A 21,053-nucleotide genomic window follows, 5' to 3' on the forward strand; every position below is an offset into this window, starting at 1 on the left:
TGCCCATCTCTACCTCCCTCCATCTCCCTCCTGCAGCTATCCCATATCACACCCAGATCCTCCTCCCCAGTCCCAGCCTCCCTTCTCTGTCCATCCAGTTCCCTCTCTCTCCATCTCTCCCTGCCCATCTCTACCTCCCTCCATCTCCCTCCTGCAGCTATCCCATATCACACCCAGATCCTCCTCCCCAGTCCCAGCCTCCCTCAGGCCGATCCAGTGTCTCTCTCCCCAACCACAGAGGGACAGGACACGGCGCCTTCCTGCCAAGGTCATTCAGCTCAGAATCCATCAGCTGAAACCCTATACCATCTCTGTTCTGTCTCTGAGCTACTGTCATTCTACTGATCTTTCACGGCCTTTCTGATTTCTGTGACCTAGCCAGAGCACTTTACTGGATGCTGCATAGTCATTTGAACAAAAATTGCCTCAAATTGTCCGGAAATAATCAGGAGGTGGCTATGTCAATTACTTGTCTTTCCTTTTAAATAACTGTTTCATTGTATTGTGACAGGTTAGAGTACGAGGCTCCCTACACATTCATGGATGGACCTGGACCACAGAGGCCCCCCATTAAACATGAAATGGCATGTAATACAGACAAAATGACCAAGTGAGCCACAAGCCTCGCCTACAAGCTCTCCTCCAATAGACAAAACGGCATCACAAGTTGGCCAAAACAATTTCCAAAAATGCCCATAACTAAAACCAGAGAACTATTCCACTCACCGTTGCTGTCAGTATCACTCTTCTCATTGGAGCTGGGTAGGCAGTTCTCCAAGTAGAACCCGTTCCTGTAGCATCCATCCCCCTCGCTGAGCTGTGGAGGAGGAGGGGGCTCCCAGCACTGGCAGGGGGTCTGCATGATGCCACAGGGCCTGTTAGAGGTGCTGGATGCCAGGCAGTCTTCCAGCCACTGGCACAGCATCTGACACGCTGCCATGCTGGGGTTACGCTTCCCCACCACCAGGTACTCTGTCTTAAATTCCCCATCTTCGCTAGCGTTAGGGGTGGTGACCTCCATGCCGGCCCGTGGCGGCCCTTTCCTCATTTGTAGGAACTGTTTCCCAGCCTCCAGAAAGGCCACAGGGGATGAAGAGTCACACAGCTTGACCACCTCGTCGAAGCTCTCCATGCCCAGGTAGGTGCGCGTGGTCTCCAGAAACGAGTCAAACTGGAATGTGCGGAGCTGCCGGGGAATGCAGTCTGTTGTGGAGGTAGGTTTGGTTACCTTGATAAAGATGGTGTAGCGGCGCGGGTCTGGGTTCTGCAGGGTCCAGGAGCAGGGTGCCGTGGGGAAAGTGGAGGAGGACAGGAAGTGGCCGAAGAATCGGCTCTGAATCAGAGTGGAGCAGGTGTCTGACTCAGGCCCTGAGGGAGCAGCCGGGCACCAACTAAACAGTTGTATCAGCAGCAGAAGCATCAACGATGATGGCAGGGGGACTTGGGGGTTCACCAGGTGCCCAGATAAGGAGGGGGAAAGAGTGGTCGTCATGGTTACCAAATGAATTAAAAGACCAGAGGGGGTTTGTTGGAACCTCTGTTTTTTTGTAACCTCTTGTTGATCTGTCTTTCTGTCTCACTGATTTTCTGGCAACCAGGTGGGACCTTCAATGGGAAGAGGAGGAGGAGGAAAAGGATGAAGGAAGAGGAGGAGGAGGAGGAGGAAGGAGGAGGAGGAAGAGGAGGAGGAGGAAGGAGGAGGAGAAAGAGGAAGATTGCACTCAGAGGTCCAGTGATCTGTCCATGATTGTGTGTGTCAGTCAATCCAGACGTTCAGGAGAACCTGGAGAGAAAGTGATAAGAGAGATATTTTGACCTGAGAGGACACATCACTATAACAGCAAATACACTAGTAAATCAAGAAGATGAAGATGAATAATTAGCTATTTCCATTATACTCTCACCACCAGTCTCAGTTTGTGCATAGCTGGTCCGAGGCTATTTCCATTACAACCCAGATACATACAGTGTCATCAGAAAGAAGTCACATCCTTTAACTTTTTCCACATTTTGTTGTGTTTCAGCCTGAATTTAAAATGGATGAAATGCATCCTATAATACCTCATAACATCAAAGTTGAATTTAGATTTTCAACATTTTTACAAATTAGTCAATGAAAAGCTTAAATAAGTATTCAACCCCTTTGTTACGGCAAGCGTAACAAAGGTTCAGGAACTAGAAATTTTCTTACAAAGTCACATAAGTCGCATGGATAATAGTATTTAAAGTGAATTTTGAATGTCTACCTCATCTCTGTACCCCACACATACAATTATTTGTAAGCTCCCTCAGCTGAGCAGTGAATTTCAAACACAGATTCAACCATAAAGATCAGGTAGGTTTTACAATGCCTCGCGAGGAAGGGCACATTTTGAGAGATAGGTAACAACAAAAAAAAAAGCAGACATTGAATATCCCTTTGTGCATGGTTACTTTATTAATTACACTTTGGATGGTGTATCAACACACCCAGTCACTACAAAGATACAGACTTCCTTCCTGACTCAGTAAACAGAGATGAAAGAAACCACTCAGGGATTTCACCACGAGGGCAATGGTGACTTTACAGGTACAGAGTTTAATGGCTGTGACAGGAGACAACTGAGGATGGATCAACAACATTCTAGTTACTCCACAATACTAACCTAAATGACAGAGTGAAAAGAAGGAAGCCTGTACAGAATTTAAAAAATCCAAAACATGCATCCGGTTTGCAACAAGGCACTAAAGTACAACTGCAAAACATGTGGCAAACCAATTCACTTCTTGTCCTGAATACAAAGTGTTATGTTTGGGGCAAATTACTGAGTACCACTGTTCATATTTACAAGCATAGTGGGGGCTGCATCATGTTATGGGTATGCATGTTAATGACTGGGAGGTTTTTCAGGACAAAAATGAACAGAATGGAGCTAAGAACAGGCAAAAGCATTGAGGAAAACCTGGTTCAGTCTGCTTTCCTCCAGATAATGGGAGATGAATTAACCTTTCAGCAGAACAATAACTTAAAAAACAAGGCCAAATCTACACTAGAGTTACTTACCAATAAGACAGTGAATGTTCCTAAAGCGCAGAGTTACAGTTTAGAAAGTCTATGGCAAGACTTGAAAATGGTTGTCTAGCAATGATCAACAACCAATTTGACAGAGCTGGAAGAATTTAGAAAACAATAATGGGCAACTATTGTACCATCCAGGTGTGCAAAGCTCTTAGAGACTTACCCAGAAAGTCTCACAGCTGTAATCGCTGCCAAAGGTGATTCTAACATGTATTGACACAGGGCTGTGAATACTTATGTAAATGAGATATCTCTTTATTTAATTTCCTATAAATTTGCTACCATTTCTAGAAACATGTTTTCACATTGTCATGATGGGGTATTGTGTGTAGATGTGTGAGAAAATATCAGCGTAATCCATTTAAAATTCTGTCTGTAAGGCAGCAACATGTGGAAAAAGTCAAGGGGTGTGAATACCTTTGGAAGGCAAATAAATCATCTGACACAGCAGAATATTGTTAGACACAGTCAGGGAGACCTGAGAAGAGAACCATATGCCCAGTTCGTCCAGATCTCTGAAAATATGAAGTATGTGTAACCACCAGACGGAAGGATGATATTATATAGACCTAGCTTTGTTTTGGTTCATTAGGCAAGTTCAGAACGGTCCCTTCCTGAGAGACAATGGCTTGTTTAAGATGTCTCCTCTCATATTTGATCAGTGAGCACACTAATTTGTCCAATCACGCGGCTATTAACTCCAAAAATATAAAAACCTGCAGTCATTCATTATCGCTGTGCCTTTGCGTTAGCTTGCCACTGTGTGATCAATAGCTCCGTTTGTTTATTAATTATTAACACTAAAGCCATTAGGAGGGCTAAGAGTGAACAGGTCAATGTCAATAAAACATGTTGTTGTTTAAACGGATAGTTGTCCTTCATGACAAACCATAATACTGACATACAAACTATTTCATTCTAAAACAATTTTGGTGTGGAAAATTGCTTCATGGTAGAACAGTTACTACTCCTATTATTATCACTTTGGATACCTCATGATGCAGCATTGGCTCTCTCAGACCTGTATGGATTTCAGATGGAGACAGCCAGGAGAGGGCATATAGCAGGCTTACTGGAGGAGTCAGGGACACCAGACACCACATCCAGGTTTTCACTGATCAATCAAGCTGATCCAAAAGCCTAGCTAATTGGTACCATCTCCCCTGAGATCAAACACAATACTAAGAAAAATGCCATTGGATCCCTGTGTGGCAGTACGTATTCTACTGTATGTCTAACAAAGCAAATGCAGCATATTGGGCAAAGTTTGGCCCAGAACACTATGAATGCGACCTGTCTCACATTCCCGCTGAAATGTAAGCCCTGCATGCTCTCCCTTGTTCACTGTCTGCTAAATTATGTGTCCAAACCTTCTTACTGATTTTAAACATGTGTGTTGACTATGGAATTGTTAACAAGAGCCCCAGTCTTCTGTGTCATTCGAGTTAATGTATTTTTCTTCAATTTGTGCATTTTGAGTGCTTCCATTGTGTTTGTTCGTTGGTGCTTCGCTCGCGCATGTCCACACTATATACGAGGCGTGCCAGCAGATCTTTGTATGTAGCCTGTATCGTGCGGATGCTCGAGAAGCGTGCACCCCTTTTCCCGAGGTTTCTGTAATTTTGTCAATTGATCACATTGTTTATTGAAAATGTATACTGGTTTAATTGAGAATGGTCTGTGAATAGTATTATGATGATGATGATAGTCTTCTTTTAGATGTTTCTAATGCCCTTAGGTTCGCAAAAGGGGGCTTCAACTACTTTGTTGGTCATGTGCACCCATGCTTGTTGTGGCAATGATTTTGTCCAGAGTAGCACTTGGCATTTCTACCTGAGGTGCGTTCAATTTTCTTCAACGTTTGCTATGTTGCATGACAGTTTAATGAACTACACGTTTCCCCAAAACAGTGGGCACCGTTCTTCAACAGTCTTTGAGGTACGTTTGCTCCCGTTTGGTGGGTGTGGCAAGTTGTGGGCTGACAAATATAGGTGTGACGATCTGAAATCGTAAAACTCATGCAGTGTCACATGGATGATGCTAGAGAGACGAAGCAGGTACGGGGAGTCAGACATTTAATAAGGAACGGACATGGAACGAGACAGGAACAGCGTCAGCATACAAGAAAACAAAGACAAAAAACAATCAATGCAGAAGCGAGGAACAGAGCTGGGGAACTGACAAATATAGGGGAGGCAATAACAGCTGATGAGTGAGTCCAGGTAAGTCCAATATCACTGAAGCGCGTGACGAGGAAGGCACGCGAATGGATGATAGAAGTGGTGCCCTCAAGTGCCAGGGGGGGAAGAGCGGGAGCAGGCATGACAGTACCCCCCCCCCCCCCCCCCCCCCCCCACCCCCCCCCACCCCCTCTAGGGGTGCCACCCGGCGTCCCACCTGGGCGAACCGGCCGAGACATGGGCGCTGAGCAAGCCAGTTGGGGCGTGGAAGCCCAACGAACCAGCAGGAGCGTGAGAGCCTGGCGAGCCGGCTGAGGCATGGAAGCCTGACAATCCGACTGAGGCAAGACGCCTGTCGATCCCGCTGTAGAGAGGGAGCCCGAAGATCTGGCGGAGTGTGACGTGGGATGAGAAGCCGCCGAGCCAACCGAGGCAAGGAAACCTCTTGCGCCAGCCAGGGCGTGAAAGCCTGACGGGTTTGCTTAGGCACCCCCGATCCATCGGTGGCGGAATCCACCCCGACGTCACCAACAAAACCAAAAACAAACAAAAACAACTCCTGGACCTGCTGGGCGAACAAGAACTGACGATCCAGCTGAGGCCCGACGTGGGATGGTCCAGGTGAGTCCAATATCGCTGATGCGCGTGACGAGGTAAGGCAGGTGTGTGTAATGGATGACAGGAGTGCGTGATGCAGGGCAGCCTGGCGCCCTCAAGCACCAGGGGAGGGGAAGAGCGGGAGCAGACGGGTAACTGCCCTCTGAACCACCATAAGCACAACGTTTTGGTCGTTCAGTACAGCACTGCTTCTGTTTCATTCAATGTTGCACACTATTCTATCCGGTCGATGATGCTGAGGGGAGGAAACCAAGTATTTGATGTGTTTAATACCATTCCAATGACTCCTTTCCAGCCATTATTATAAGTCGTCCTCCCCTCAGCAGCCTCCACTGGTTCTATTGTACTGAACGCAACCCTGGCTTTGCCAGTATTTTGTAAGCTCTGAAAAGGAACATATTTGTTTGTGAGTAGGCTGTATTTTCTTTCACAGTACCCATAGCCTCTTTCCCCAAATCCAGTTTTGGATTGAGTGCAGCTTGATTCATTTGTAGAAAAAAAATGTTGGTTGTGTTTGTATTTCTTTGTGTCCAATTATAGTTTATTCCTACAACTGCTACCGCTACCATGATCTTTTAAATAAATATATATATTTTTTACCATATACTTTTAAGACGGTAAGATATCTTTACCTTTTCTAAAACACAGGAAATGATTCCCGCAGATACTGTCCATGTATATACTGTATGGGCTGTCCAGTCCTGAATATTTCCTCCATGGTCGTGGCTACAGGCCATCAACTCTTCTCCACCCCATTAGGATTTGAGGGCTAGCCTAGTGGAAATGTTCTTTATGAGCCATAAATAGCACACTAGTTCCTTTATCCATTTGACCAGGGCTCTATGAGACCAGAGCCCAATGGCTCAAAAGTAGTCCACCATAAGGAATGTGGTGCCATTTGGGACTTAGCCCATGTGTCCCAAATGTGTAGCCCACACTAGAGAGAAATGTGGCCAGGCGGGCCAGTTCCTGGAAGAACATGTCTGGCACTAGTAGCGTCTGACTGAAGCTGAATCTGTAATCCAGCTGGTATGATCTCAACAAAAAAATATATGAATTCCTTGAAACGTGAAACTACTGTACAAACTGACACCTATTGCATTCATGTACCCACCAGTCGCCACACCCCATGCATGTACCCACCAGTCCCCACACCCCATGCATGTACCCACCAGTCCCCACACCCCATGCATGTACCCACCAGTCCCCACACCCCATGCGCACACTTGGGTCTTCTGAGCATATAATTTTGATCCTGGGTAGGGAAACGTTGGAGAAGTACATTTAGTGGGTTGCACTCTCTTGAATCAGCACACATGCTCCCTTCCTGCCCAGTTTAAACCTAGAGTAACCTTCAGTCCAATGTGTCCAGGGAGCAGGATTTAGCAGCGTTTTACCAGACGAACCTGACACTAATGAAATGGATGCGACTTTAACAGTACAGGAGCAAGAAAGAACTGCTGGTCTCTTTATCAACGTCTCCAACTCGTCCATCCATCCATCCATCACTCACACACGCACACACACACACACACACACACACACACACACACACACACACACACACACTCACGCACGCACGCACGCACGGACACACACACACACACACACACACGCACACGCACACGCACACACACACACACACACACACACACACACGTACACACACACACACATGTACACACACACACACACGCACGCACGCACGCATGCACGCACGCACGGACACACACACACACACACACACACGCACACGCACACACACACACACACACACACACACACACACACACACGTACACACACACACACACACACACACACACACATATACACATATACACATATACACATATCCACGCATACACACACAAACACAGCATGCACTGGGAGCACTTCCTGTGCTGCCTCCCAGTGCTCCTCTTACTACCCCCCTCTTTACAGATTGTGTGTTTGAGAAGGCAGCAGACAGACGTACAGCAGGCTATTAACACACAATCTATTCCACAGGAATGGGGAACAACCCAAGGCAGGACCAAAGAGGACAGAGATTCAGAGATTCACATACATCCGATGCCCTTCAAGATTTGGACACCATGCAAGGAAAATGTCACCAATTTCCTTCACTGTATTTGTGGCCTTTGTAGAGAAATGGTGATGGATGAAGTAATCTCAGTTTCATGTGCATAAATTATGATGACTTACGGTGGAACCGACTTCATAATTGTAGTATTCCATCGTACTGAAATAATTCATGCATTTTCATTTCTGCCCCGAGGCAGACACAGCAGGCAATTAGGAGAACAAAGGTGTTGCATTAGCTAGCTGACTAACCCAACCAGGAAACCACAGTCTACATGTCCCAGAGGCTAGCTAGCTGTCTGATGCTGAGAGGAGGCAGGCCAGCCTCAACACACATAGACACACACACCAGAACAATGTCACAATCACAGAGACAGAGCTAGGGGAGAGACTCCCTCCTTTCACTTCTCTCAGCTGCCTCCACTTCTCTGTCATAGTCACACAGCACACAACACACTGATGAGAAAATTATAGAGTTGGGATGGAGATGGATAGATAAGGAAGTATTCCTCTGTTCACATTCCCTCGTCCTCCCTCTTCCCTCAACTCCAGGATTACACATTGATTAGGGAAGCCACGACAGGCATAACAAAATGAGAGAATATGCAATATATAAATCACAGGAAAATGTTAATCGCCTTCAATCACGTACCGTTGATCCATCACATTATTCTATGAGGAAATTTAATAGCGTAACGTGTTATCACCCCACTCATAAAGAAGGGAGGCAAGCATGTAATCATTGAATATCAACAGATGCCTTTTTCAGTTTTGTTTAAGCATTTTTTGCCTCAAGATTGCAGAAATCAAAAAACTACACCCGACAGAAAAGAAGGGGAGGGGGGCAGAGAGAAGAAAACAGGTGCACCAAGGACTGGGACAAAGAGAGAGCGAGAGAGAGAGAGAGAGAGAGAGAGAGAGAGAGAGAGAGAGAGAGAGAGAGAGAGAGAGACAGAGAGAGAGGGGGAGAGATGGTAATAGAGAGAAAAAAGAGATAGTAAGAGGAAAACAGGAAGCGGCAAAGACAGAAAGCGACTGACAGAAAGAGCAAAGAAGGAGGAGAGAAAACTGGGTGCAAGGAGAAAAGCATCCAGAGCCAGACAGAGTCAGACAGAGTCAGACAGAGAACCTAAGCACCATGACCGACTAGCGTTTCTCCTGAGTGGTTTCTTTTATCCGCTTCCTTTTTGATGTGCCACCCGTTTCTTCTTCTCTTCCACCCGTCTATCCCTCCATCCTTCTCTCTAAATTAAAGCGCTGCAGTGCCCCCCAGAGCTAGCAAGGTTATTTGAACAAACAAACAGAAGCAACAAAAGGCAAAACACATCTCTGTCTACAGCACATCCACTGATGACTATGACAACAACCCAGGGAGGCCTCCGAAGGCGTCCACATTATGGAGATAATTATCTGTCTGTGGTGATGAATGTGTTTACCGTATTAAATGACAAACCTTTCCCATCAGCAGAGAAACAAATGAACCCAAATGTGCCTGCCTCAACTTGCACACACACACACACACACACACACACACACACACACACACACCGTGTTCAGAACAAGAACAGTATGCACCCATTGAACATTTGTTTCCTGAACAAAGCTCTCTAACAAAAATGACGATATAGGGTATGTAGTACTGAAACGATAGAGAACTGTAGAGGAGCCAAGGACATCTTGGAATGAGTCATTCAATTATCTGTCTCTCTTCAACCTCTAATTGCAAAGTCAAAAGTCTCTCACAAAACAAGATAACGCATACTCAACTCTTCCTATGTTGGAGCTGAACCATTTCAACCAAAGTACAACTGAATAGTCTCTCACAAAACAAGATAATGCATATTCACCTCTTCCTATGTTGGAGCTGAACCATTTCAACCAAAGTACAACTGAAAAGACAGCAGTAATAGAATGAAAAAGAAGTCTCACTAAGTCAGTCTGTCACACTTCTGTCTCTTAGTAAGATGATTAAACAGGCCTGGTGGTGAATGAGTTCTCCTCTCTCCCTAACAGGCTCTGTCTCGGTCTGGTCTGTTGTTTTAGAGCTCCTCCCCTCCCAGACACCACTTCGTGTTTAGCTGCACTTCATTTTAATTAGGAGACTAAACGTGGGAGGAAATGGATAGAGCGGGGGAGGAGCTGGGAGGGCAGTCTGGTGTGTATCTGTCTGTATTAAATGTTTTCTGTTTCCCTGTGTCTGTTTCCCAGTATTGGTTCTAATGTTTATATGAGGATACACATAACTGTGCTCTGAAGGGATGCACTGAGAGGAGACTAGACCACTCTCTCTCCCTCTGCTTCTGCCTCTGTCTCTCTACCTCTCCCTCTCTCTCCTTCTACCCCTCTCTCCATCTCTGTCTCTCCACCTCTCCCTCTCTCTCCTTCTACCCCTCTCTATCTCTCTCTCCCTCTCTCTCTCAACCTTTGCCCATCTCTCCTTCTCTACCCTGTCTGTCTCTCTGTCTCTCGGTATCTCTCTCTTCCTGAACCTCTCTCTCTCTCTCTCTCTCTCTCTCTCTCTCTGTCTGTCTCACTCTACCTTCGCCCCCCCTTTCCCTCCTTATCTCCCTGGTCCTCCCCACCCACAGCACACTGGCCTTTCTCCATGTTTAGCAAGTCACATCAGATCTTCCACCTTCCGACAGAGAGGAAAGACAGAGTCTATATTCACATCGCCTTCATTAGGCTTATAGATTGATTATATGTGCAAAGAAGCAAAAAAATCATGAAGTAACCGTAAACACAATTTCCCCTCTCCTCCTCTCCCCTTCCTCCCCTGAATGGTGTGATGGCGTGCAGAGCCTTTTGTGAGTGATGCCCAGTGGCGCAGTCATATCGGATGAAAGAGAGCAATTATCCCACACAGACAATGTGCAGTGCTGCCACCATGGCCCTTCCTGTGTCTGTGTTGGTTGGAATGGATGCAGTGTTAAATATAACCCTAATTGGGCGACATCTGTAGCCCAGATTATCTTCTTCTTGCCACACAAGCAAATTGCAGAAGTGGTTTAACAAACACTTTTATTGGCTGTTAATGACAAATAGATGAATTACCTTCGGTGGTTGGACTGCAGCACTTACAATCACACAGCCTCGCCTGGCCCTAAAACAACCACAGTGTAGGTGTTTCAACCCGTCGCGGTGATGGAGGGGGCGCGGCTAACTGTGTGTGTGTCTGTCTTTGTGTAAGCATGCTTGCCTGCGTGTGCGCGTGTGCTTGCTTGCATGTGTGTGCATCTCCGTGACAGCATGAGTGTGTGTGTGTGTGTGTGTGTGTGTGTGTGTGTGTGTGTCTGTGCAGCCAGATCAGCTGTGATACAAGTCAGTATTCGACGTCCATCCATGTCTGAGGACGTTGGGAGATGACGTGGCATCTGCCTCTGGTGCCAAGGGTTGCAAGTATAAATCCAGCAATATAAATATTTATGTGCGTGCATGTGCATGTGTGTGTGTGGTGGGTAGTGCATGGAATAGGAAATGTCTCATCTTCTCTTCCTAATACCCACATCACACAGTGGGGAACGCTACAGATGGCCAAGTGACGGTCTTTTATTCCATCAAACATAATTAACTGCATTATAGGCGCTTTGTGCTTGGACATAATCACATAAATATGAAAGGGAATTGCACTGGATACCAAATCAAATCAAGTCATATCACATACAAATCAAATAAGCCAGACAGTAAACAAAAGGAGAGTGGGATTAGTGCTGCTGAATATCATATTCTCCTGGTAACTTTCACAATTTACTCTTCTTTTCATGTGGCGATAATATTTGTCATGAATTTCCATAGCAATAGGAAATATGTTTATGCAAATGAGGACCTCATGAACCAATAAATCTCCCACTACTACTGATTTGCCTGTCAGCGCCAACTCTATTCCACAAGTTTCTGCCAAACCACCAACACCTCAACCCACAGAAATGAAATAATATAGTGAAACCATAGGGGAGACAAGAGGAAGTTGAGCCACCCTTGTTTCTAGGAAACCATACACAAAATGAATCATCTGACCAAATATTTAGGATGAGGTCATCATGTCATAGAGTCTGTGAAGGAAGAAAGCAAATAGGAAAAGTGGTATGCAAGTTATGTCCAAAAAAAGCAGACTTTCACCAAGTCAAATGAATTGATTGTGTTAGAGGTTTCGTGATGCTTGTATCTAAACCAAAGCAGATACTTTTAAGGTTGTTCTATACATCACTTGGGATCTCTATAAGCTTCAAAATGAGTTCAGATATCTACAATTAAAGTCCATCCTTGTAGCTGTGTGGGCTAAAATAGTCAAAATGTTTGCCTTGGGGTAAGATGAGCCATTGGCTATGTGGTATATTAAGCCAATGGTTGATTCTGTGGCAACTTGAGAATATTTAAGTGATTTCTTGATGCAAGGCATTGTAGCTGGGATATCTGGTAACAACAGGGCTTGGCTTTTGTTAAAAGTTATTTTTATATACAGTGGGGCAAAAAAGTATTTAGTCAGCCACCAATTGTGCAAGTTCTCCCACTTAAAAAGATGAGAGAGGCCTGTAATTTTCATCATAAGTACACTTCAACTATGACAGACAAAATGAGGAAAGAAAATCTGGAAAATCACATTTTAGGATTTTTTATGAATTTATGTGTAAATTATGTTGGAAAATAAGTATTTGGTCAATAATGAAAGTTTTTCTCAATACTTTGTTATTTACTCTTTGTTGGCAATGACAGAGGTCAAACGTTTTCTGTAAGTCTTCACAAGGTTTTCACACACTGTTGCTGGTATTTTGGCCCATTCCTCCATGCAGATCTCCTCTATAGCAGTGATGTTTTGGGGCTGTTGCTGGGCAACACAGACTTTCAACTCCCTCCAAAGATTTTCTATGGGGTTGAGATCTGGAGACTGGCTAGGCCACTCCAGAAAAACAGCCCCAAAGCATGATGTTCCCACCCCCATGCTTCACAGTAGGTATGATGTTCTTTGTATGCAATTCAGCATTCTTTGTCCTCCAAACACGACGAGTTGGGTTTTTACCAAAAAGTTCTATTTTGGTTTCATCTGACCATATGACTTTCTCACAATCTTCTTCTGGATCATCCAAATGCTCTCTAGCAAACTTCAGGGGACGGGGACACGTCTGGCACTGCAGGATTTGAGTCCCTGGCGGCGTAGTGTGTTACTGATGGTAGGCTTTGTTACTTTGGTCCCAGCTCTCTGCAGGTCATTCACTAGGTCCACCCGTGTGGATCTGGGACTTTTGCTCACCGTTCTTGTGATCATTTTGACACCACGGGGTGAGATCTTGCGTGGAGCCCCAGATCAAGGGAGATTATCAGTGGTCTTGTATCTCTTCCATTTCCTAATAATTGCTCCCACAGTTGATTTCTTCAAACCAAGCTGCTTACCTATTGCAGTTTCGGTCTTCCCAGCCTGGTGCCGGTCTACAATTTAGTTTCTTGTGTCCTTTGACAGCTCTTTGGTCTTGGCCATAGTGGAGTTTGGAGTGTGACTGTTTGAGGTTGTGGACAGGTGTCTTTTATACTGATAACAAGTTCAAACAGGTGCCATTAATACAGGTAACAAGTGGAGGACAGAGGAGCCTCTTAAAGAAGAAGTTACAGGTCTGTGAGAGCCAGAAATCTTGCTTGTTTGTAGGTGACCAAATACTTATTTTCCACCATAGTTTGCAAATAAATTCATTAAAAATCCTACAATGTGATTTTCTGGATTTTTTCCCTTCATTTTGTCTGTCATATTTAAAGTGTACCTATGATGAAAATTACAGGCCTCTCTAATCTTTTTAAGTGGGAGAACTTGCACAATTGGTGGCTGACTAAATACTTTTTTGCCCCACTGTATATATATAAAGTGCTTGTTAGCCTATGTTAAAAGATGTTTCAAATGATTAAAAGACAAAAAAGTGATTGTGTTGAATTGTGTTTGGGAAATAAAGATATACATGGTTTTAAAAAGGTGGTGGTAATATTTAATTCAGCACAGATATTTGTAGGTGGCTTAATTTAATGACTTGTTTAGAACAAGGTATTACAAAACTGTAATGTTTAAATTCATTCTGATTATTTCCAGGGATACACAACATCCTGAAAAACATATACATATATCTTTGTTAGAAAGAATACTATTTTTCCCTTGATGGAGTGATGCTGAATGTAAAAATTGGCTTAACTAACCCCACTCTCCCCGACAATGTGGTATTACTGTCAATCAAAGAGAAGGAAAAGACTGAGCAACACAATGTGCCAACATTAGTACAACTTCACTGCATGACCTCAGAAGTTCATGACCTCACAGCCTGACAGACAATCTGGCTGCAGACAAAAACAACGTTCTAACCCCAGCCGTATCAGAATACATTACACTGATACGGTAACAGGACTTACTGCAAAATCAGCTGTTTGACAGCATTGAGACAATAACAGTCGGTTACAGTGAATCAGCAATGACTTAATACTGGACATCTGCGGGGAAAGAGAGAGAGAGGAAGTGTGTATATGTGTATCAGTGTAGGATATCTATGGCAATTGTGTGTATTTTGCCTATCAGAGTGTGAGTGCCTGTCTGCTGGTTTGTCAGTGTTTGTGTTTATAGAGAAAGTGTCTGCTTGTGTGTGAGTGTTTGTGTGACAGAGAAAGTGTGTGAGTGTTTGTGTGATAGAGAAAGTGTGTGAGTGTTTGTGTGATAGAGAAAGTGTGTGAGTGTTTGTGTGATAGAGAAAGTGTGTGAGTGTTTGTGTGACAGAGAAAGTGTGTGAGTGTTTGTGTGACAGAGAAAGTGTGTGAGTGTTTGTGTGATAAAGTGTGTGAGTGTTTGTGTGACAGAGAAAGTGTGTGAGTGTTTGTGTGACAGAGAAAGTGTGTGAGTTTTTGTGTGATAGAGAAAGTGTGTGAGTGTTTGTGTGATAGAGAAAGTGTGTGAGTGTTTGTGTGATAGAGAAAGTGTGTGAGTGTTTGTGTGATAGAGAAAGTGTGTGAGTGTTTGTGTGATAAAGAAAGTGTGTGAGTGTTTGTGTGATAGAGAAAGTGTGTGAGTGTTTGTGTGACAGAGAAAGTGTGTGAGTGTTTGTGTGATAGAGAAAGTGAGCGCTGAAGAACAAGACATTACGGCTATATTCCCTCCCTGTATTATTTAAGGCGTTGCAATCAGATTTCACACGTTGTGTTCCAGGCCGTTGTGTAGAAGTACAGTCTATTCTGGGGTTGAATCATGTTACTTCTCCTGCTGGAGATGACAGGGAAAGCTTGTCACACGCAATCAGGCTTTAAATGTTGCAGATAATTAGCCTTTGTTACTGCACTTGTCAGGGAACTACCCTGCTGTCACACTCACACACACGCACGCACACACATATAGTGCATACATACACAGACTTGTGTACAAACCAACCACCCCTTCTCCCCCTAACTACACACCACTCCTCCACTTGTGCTTTCCCAGAGTGAGTGAATTAGATCTATTTCCCAGCCATGCACCACATATCTCAACAAAGAGGCTCAGAGAAAGACCAGAACTAAAATGTTTTAGTGAGTTCTCAGATTAAAGTGCTGCTCCATTTCACGCTGAGTGATATGGAGCTCAGATACAGTATCAGGACCAGATACAGATACAGGGACACCCATCACCTCACATCCTGTCAGACCCACAGAGATCACATGGTACCCTGATGATGTGCTGTAGGCAGTAGGGGGGCAGGGCATTCCCAGAGCTGTTTGCTTTTCTAGTTCTGGTTGGTTAGCTCCCAGCACTGTGGCATTGTTAGCACAGTCCATTGTTGTTTAACTAGCTAACGTTAGCTGGCTGGCTCGTTAGCTAACGTTATGTGACGTGTGTACAACAACAGTTGAATATGGCCGGTGTCAGTAATGGTCTGCAAAAAAAGGGAAATTAAAATGTTGCCTGCAGAGCTGGTTAGGCTGCTTTCATGTTATCCAGAGGTAAACAAATCATCGGCCAGAGCGTCAAGCGTGCGCTCCGAGAGCGAAACGAGATGGGTGGGCCTAAAGCTTAAGAGGGTGTGAACAATGCTTAATGGGTGTAGACAAAGAGGAGCTCTTCACTACGTACCAAAATATTTAAAGGTGATTTTCTCAAAAGTGAGTTTCAAAGCAGAATGACTTTCCCATTGTTCCTCAAATGCCGTGTATGACATACCATTTTGTAGCTCTGAGTCTCTAATTTTATTCAATGTAAAAAAACACCATTTCAAATTTTGCAATATAAGACCGAATCCAGATGGAGTCACATTTTCAAACAAAAAAATAAATATATAAATAAAAGTACAAAAATAGTTAAATAAATAAAGAGAATAGAGATAATATAGAATAGAGAGAGAGCAGCCCTGTCCTGTGTATATGTACAGTGCCTTGCGAAAGTATTCGGCCCCCTTGAACTTTGCGACCTTTTGCCACATTTCAGGCTTCAAACATAAAGATATAAAACTGTACTTTTTTGTGAAGAATCAACAACAAGTGGGACACAATCATGAAGTGGAACGACATTTATTGGATATTTCAAACTTTTTTAACAAATCAAAAACTGAAAAATTGGGCGTGCAAAATTATTCAGCCCCTTTACTTTCAGTGCAGCAAACTCTCTCCAGAAGTTCAGTGAGGATCTCTGAATGATCCAATGTTGACCTAAATGACTAATGATGATAAATACAATCCACCTGTGTGTAATCAAGTCTCCGTATAAATGCACCTGCACTGTGATAGTCTCAGAGGTCCGTTAAAAGCGCAGAGAGCATCATGAAGAACAAGGAACACACCAGGCAGGTCCGAGATACTGTTGTAAAGAAGTTTAAAGCCGGATTTGGATACAAAAAGATTTCCCAAGCTTTAAACATCCCAAGGAGCACTGTGCAAGCGATAATATTGAAATGGAAGGAGTATCAGACCACTGCAAATCTACCAAGACCTGGCCGTCCCTAAAAAACTTTCAGCTCATACAAGGAGAAGACTGATCAGAGATGCAGCCAAGAGGCCCATGATCACTCTGGATGAACTGCAGAGATCTACAGCTGAGGTGGGAGACTCTGTCCATAGGACAACAATCAGTCGTATATTGCACAAATCTGGCCTTTATGGAAGAGTGGCAAGAAGAAAGCCATTTCTTAAAGATATCCATAGAAAGTGTTGTTTAAAGTTTGCCACAAGCCACCTGGGAGACACACCAAACATGTGGAAGAAGGTGCTCTGGTCAGATGAAACCAAAATTGAACTTTTTGGCAACAATGTAAAACGTTATGTTTGGCGTAAAAGCAACACAGCTGAACACACCATCCCCAGTGTCAAACATGGTGGTGGCAGCATCATGGTTTGGGCCTGCTTTTCTTCAGCAGGGACAGGGAAGATGGTTAAAATTGATGGGAAGATGGATGGAGCCAAATACAGGACCATTCTGGAAGAAAACCTGATGGAGTCTGCAAAAGACCTGAGACTGGGACGGAGATTTGTCTTCCAACAAGACAATGATCCAAAACATAAAGCAAAATCTACAATGGAATGGTTCAAAAATAAACATATCCAGGTGTTAGAATGGCCAAGTCAAAGTCCAGACCTGAATCCAATCGAGAATCTGTGGAATGAACTGAAAACTGCTGTTCACAAATGCTCTCCATCCAACCTCACTGAGCTCGAGCTGTTTTGCAAGGAGGAATGGGAAAAAATTTCAGTCTCTCGATGTGCAAAACTGATAGAGACATACCCCAAGCAACTTACAGCTGTAATCGCAGCAAAAGGTGGCACTACTTAGTATTAATAATGAATAATTTTGCACGCCCAATTTTTCAGTTTTTGATTTGTTAAAAAAGTTTGAAATATCCAATAAATGTCGTTCCACTTCATGATTGTGTCCCACTTGTTGTTGATTCTTCACAAAAAAATAAAGTTTTATATCTTTATGTTTGAAGCCTGAAATGTGGCAAAAGGTCGCAAAGTTCAAGGGGGCCGAATACTTTCGCAAGGCACTGTATGTATACAGTAGCAGTCAAAAGTTTGGACACACATATTAAGGGCTTTTCCTTCATTTTTACTATTTTCTCCATAATAATAATAATATTAAATAATATGTATTAACAAAAAAAGTGTTGAACAAATCAAAATATATTTAAGATTTTACAAAGTAGCCACCCTTTGCCTTGATGACAGCTTTGCACACTCTTGGCATTTTCTCAACCAGCTTCACCTGGAATGCTTTTCCAACAGTTGTCACGCTCGTCATATGGAGGAGACCAAGGCGCAGCGTGGTAAGTGTACATACTTCTTTAATGAAAGAGCGAACACTGAACGAACACTGAACAAACTATACAAAACATCAAAACGAACCATGAAGCTAATATGGCTAGTGCAGACAGGCAACTAAACATAGAATATAACCCACAAAACCAAAATGGAAAATGGCAACCTAAATAGGATCCCCAATCAGAGACAACGATAAACAGCTGTCTCTGATTGGGAACCAATTCAGGCCACCATAGACCTACATTTACCTAGACAATACCAAAACCCCATAGATAAACAAAAAAAACCTAGACAGGACAAAAACACACATACCACCCTCGTCACACCCTGACCTAACCAAAATAATAAAGAAAACAAAGATAACTAAGGTAAGGGCTTGACAACAGTCTTAAAGGAGTTCCCACATATGCTGAGCACTTGTTGGTTTCTTTTTATTCACTCCGTGGTCCATCTCATCCCAAACCATCTCAATTGGGTTGAGGTTGGGTGAGTGTGGAGGCCAGGTCATCTGATGCTATAAGAGCACAAGGCGAGACCCAGATACAGACACGGAAGGCAGATGTTTTGAGTCTTTGATATTTATTAATAATCGAAAGGGGTAGGCAAGAGAATGGTCGTGGACAGGCAAAAGGTCAAAACCAGTTCAGAGTTCAGGAGGTACCGTGTGGCAGGCAGGCTCGAGGTCAGGGCAGGCAGAATGGTCAGGCAGGCGGGTACAGAGTCCGGGAGGACTAGCAAAAGAGAATAGAGAAGGCAAGAGCACGGGAAAAACTTGCTGGTTGACTTGGAACATACAAGACGAACTGGCACAGACAGACAGAAAACAGGTATAAATACCCAGGGGATAATGAAAATAGTAAAAAATTAAGAAAAACCCTGGAATGAGTAGATGTGTCCAAACTTTTGACTGGTACTGTATACAGCCCATCTATCTACCTCATTCACATACTGTATTTATTTATCTTGCTCCTTTTGCACCACAGTATCTCTACTTGCACATCCATCTTTTGCACATCTACCATTCCAGTGTTTAATTGCGATATTGTAATTACTTCGCCACCATGGCCTATTTATTGCCTTAACTCCCTTATTTGACCTTATTTTCACTCACTGTATATAGACTTTGTTTTCTTTTTTTTCTACTGTATTATTGACTGTATGTTCTGTTCATTCCATGTGTAACTCTGTGTTGTTGTATGTCTCGAACTGCTATGCTTTATCTTGGCCAGGTCGCAGTTGCAAATGAGAACTTGTTCTCAACTAGCTTACCTGGTTAAATAAAGGTTAAATCAATTTTTTTTTAAATATATATATATATATATGTGATTGTGGTTTTTGTTTTTTAAAAATACTGTACATTCACAAGCAATTCAGCTTAACAAATATTTATTTAGAAAATCCCAAGTATTCCCACAAATAAAAAGAGGGACATCCATGATTGTTTCTCAATGCAATCAAGGTATGAAACAAATGTTATTTTCAAATTCAATCTCTTTTTGTTCTTAGTTGTGGTCATTTGGAGTGTACAAATGATTATAGCTACGTATGTTCCGGCCCCCAACCATCCGCACTGACAAAGATCATCTTTCGGCTGAATCTAGTTGCCAACCCCTGATGTACAGTTACATAAGCGAGTGATGATGACAAATGGAAGTCAGTAAAAGATCCAGAGATGACTGGGCCTGGAAAGTGCTGACTAAGCAGGCTTTTAAATATGATGACTAGAATGATGGGTTGATACTTTGAGTATGAATAATAAGCTGATGACTAGGCTTTATCATGGGCCCCTTAGGGACACTAGAGTATTAGAGAGAGAGAGACCAGAGGCCTGGGAATAGAGAGCGAGACCAGGGAGACCAGAGGCCTGGGAATAGAGACAGAAACCAGAGAGACCAGAGGTCTGGGAATAGAGACAGAGACCTGGGAGACCAGAGGACTGGGAATAGAGACAGAGACCAGAGGCCTGGGAATAGAGAGCGAGACCAGAGAGACCAGATGCCTGGGAATAGAGACAGAGACCAGGGAGACCAGAGGCCTGGGAATAGAGACAGAAACCAGAGAGACCAGAGGGCTGGGAATAGAGACAGAGACCAGAGAGACCAGAGGCCTGGGAATAGAGACAGAGACCAGAGAGACCAGAGGCCTAGGAATAGAGACAGGAGACCAGGGAGACCAGAGGCCTGGGAATAGAGACAGAGACCAGGGAGACCAGAGGCCTGGGAATAGAGACAGAGACCAGGGAGACCAGAGGCTTGGGAATAGAGACAGAGGCCAGGGAGACCAGAGGCCTTGGAGTAGAGACAGAGACCAGGGAGACCAGAGGCCTGGGAATAGAGACTGAGACCAGGGAGACCAGAGGCCTGGGAATAGAGACATAGACCAGGGAGACCAGAGGCCTGGGAATAGAGACAGAGACCTGGGAGACCAAAGGCCTGGGAATAGAGACAGAGACCTGGGAGACCAGTGGTCTGGGAATAGAGATAGAGACCAGGGAGACCAGAGGCCTGGGAATAGAGACAGAGACCAGGGAGACCAGAGGTCTGGGAATAGAGAGAGGGCACAATGAGGACACACAGAGCAACCCTGTCCTGTGGGATTCTCCACTCAGCTTGGGCGCCATGGGTCTGTGATTTTGTGTGTGCGTGTACGTTTGTGCGTGCGTGTGTGTGTGGGCATGAATGTAGGCAGGCAGGCAGTAGAGGTTTCCAGTCCAGGACTGAAGGGCTCTGTTGAGACGGTCTCTCTCTCTCCTCCTCTTCCTTCATTACCATTCAGACGGGACCAGCTAACCACACTCTGCCATGACGGCTGAAATATTTACCACTTTCTGTTTACCCACGACTACCTTGACTGACAAGACCACACCCCCTCAAG

General features: G+C 44.1%; 1 protein-coding gene across 1 annotated transcript in view; it reads right to left on the reverse strand.

The window, feature by feature from the left end:
- Window positions 1-21,053, reverse strand: part of LOC139423686 (adhesion G protein-coupled receptor B1-like) — a 99,828-nt gene that overhangs the window by 58,332 nt on the left and 20,443 nt on the right. The window contains exon 2 of the mRNA XM_071175298.1: window positions 727-1,783. Coding sequence (XP_071031399.1) covers window positions 727-1,492 — 766 coding nt within the window. The 5' untranslated portion in view covers window positions 1,493-1,783. The remainder of the gene's footprint in view (window positions 1-726; window positions 1,784-21,053) is intronic.

The sequence above is a fragment of the Oncorhynchus clarkii genome, chromosome 2 (genome assembly GCF_045791955.1).
Source record: "Oncorhynchus clarkii lewisi isolate Uvic-CL-2024 chromosome 2, UVic_Ocla_1.0, whole genome shotgun sequence".
Classification (NCBI taxonomy): Eukaryota; Metazoa; Chordata; class Actinopteri; order Salmoniformes; family Salmonidae; genus Oncorhynchus; species Oncorhynchus clarkii.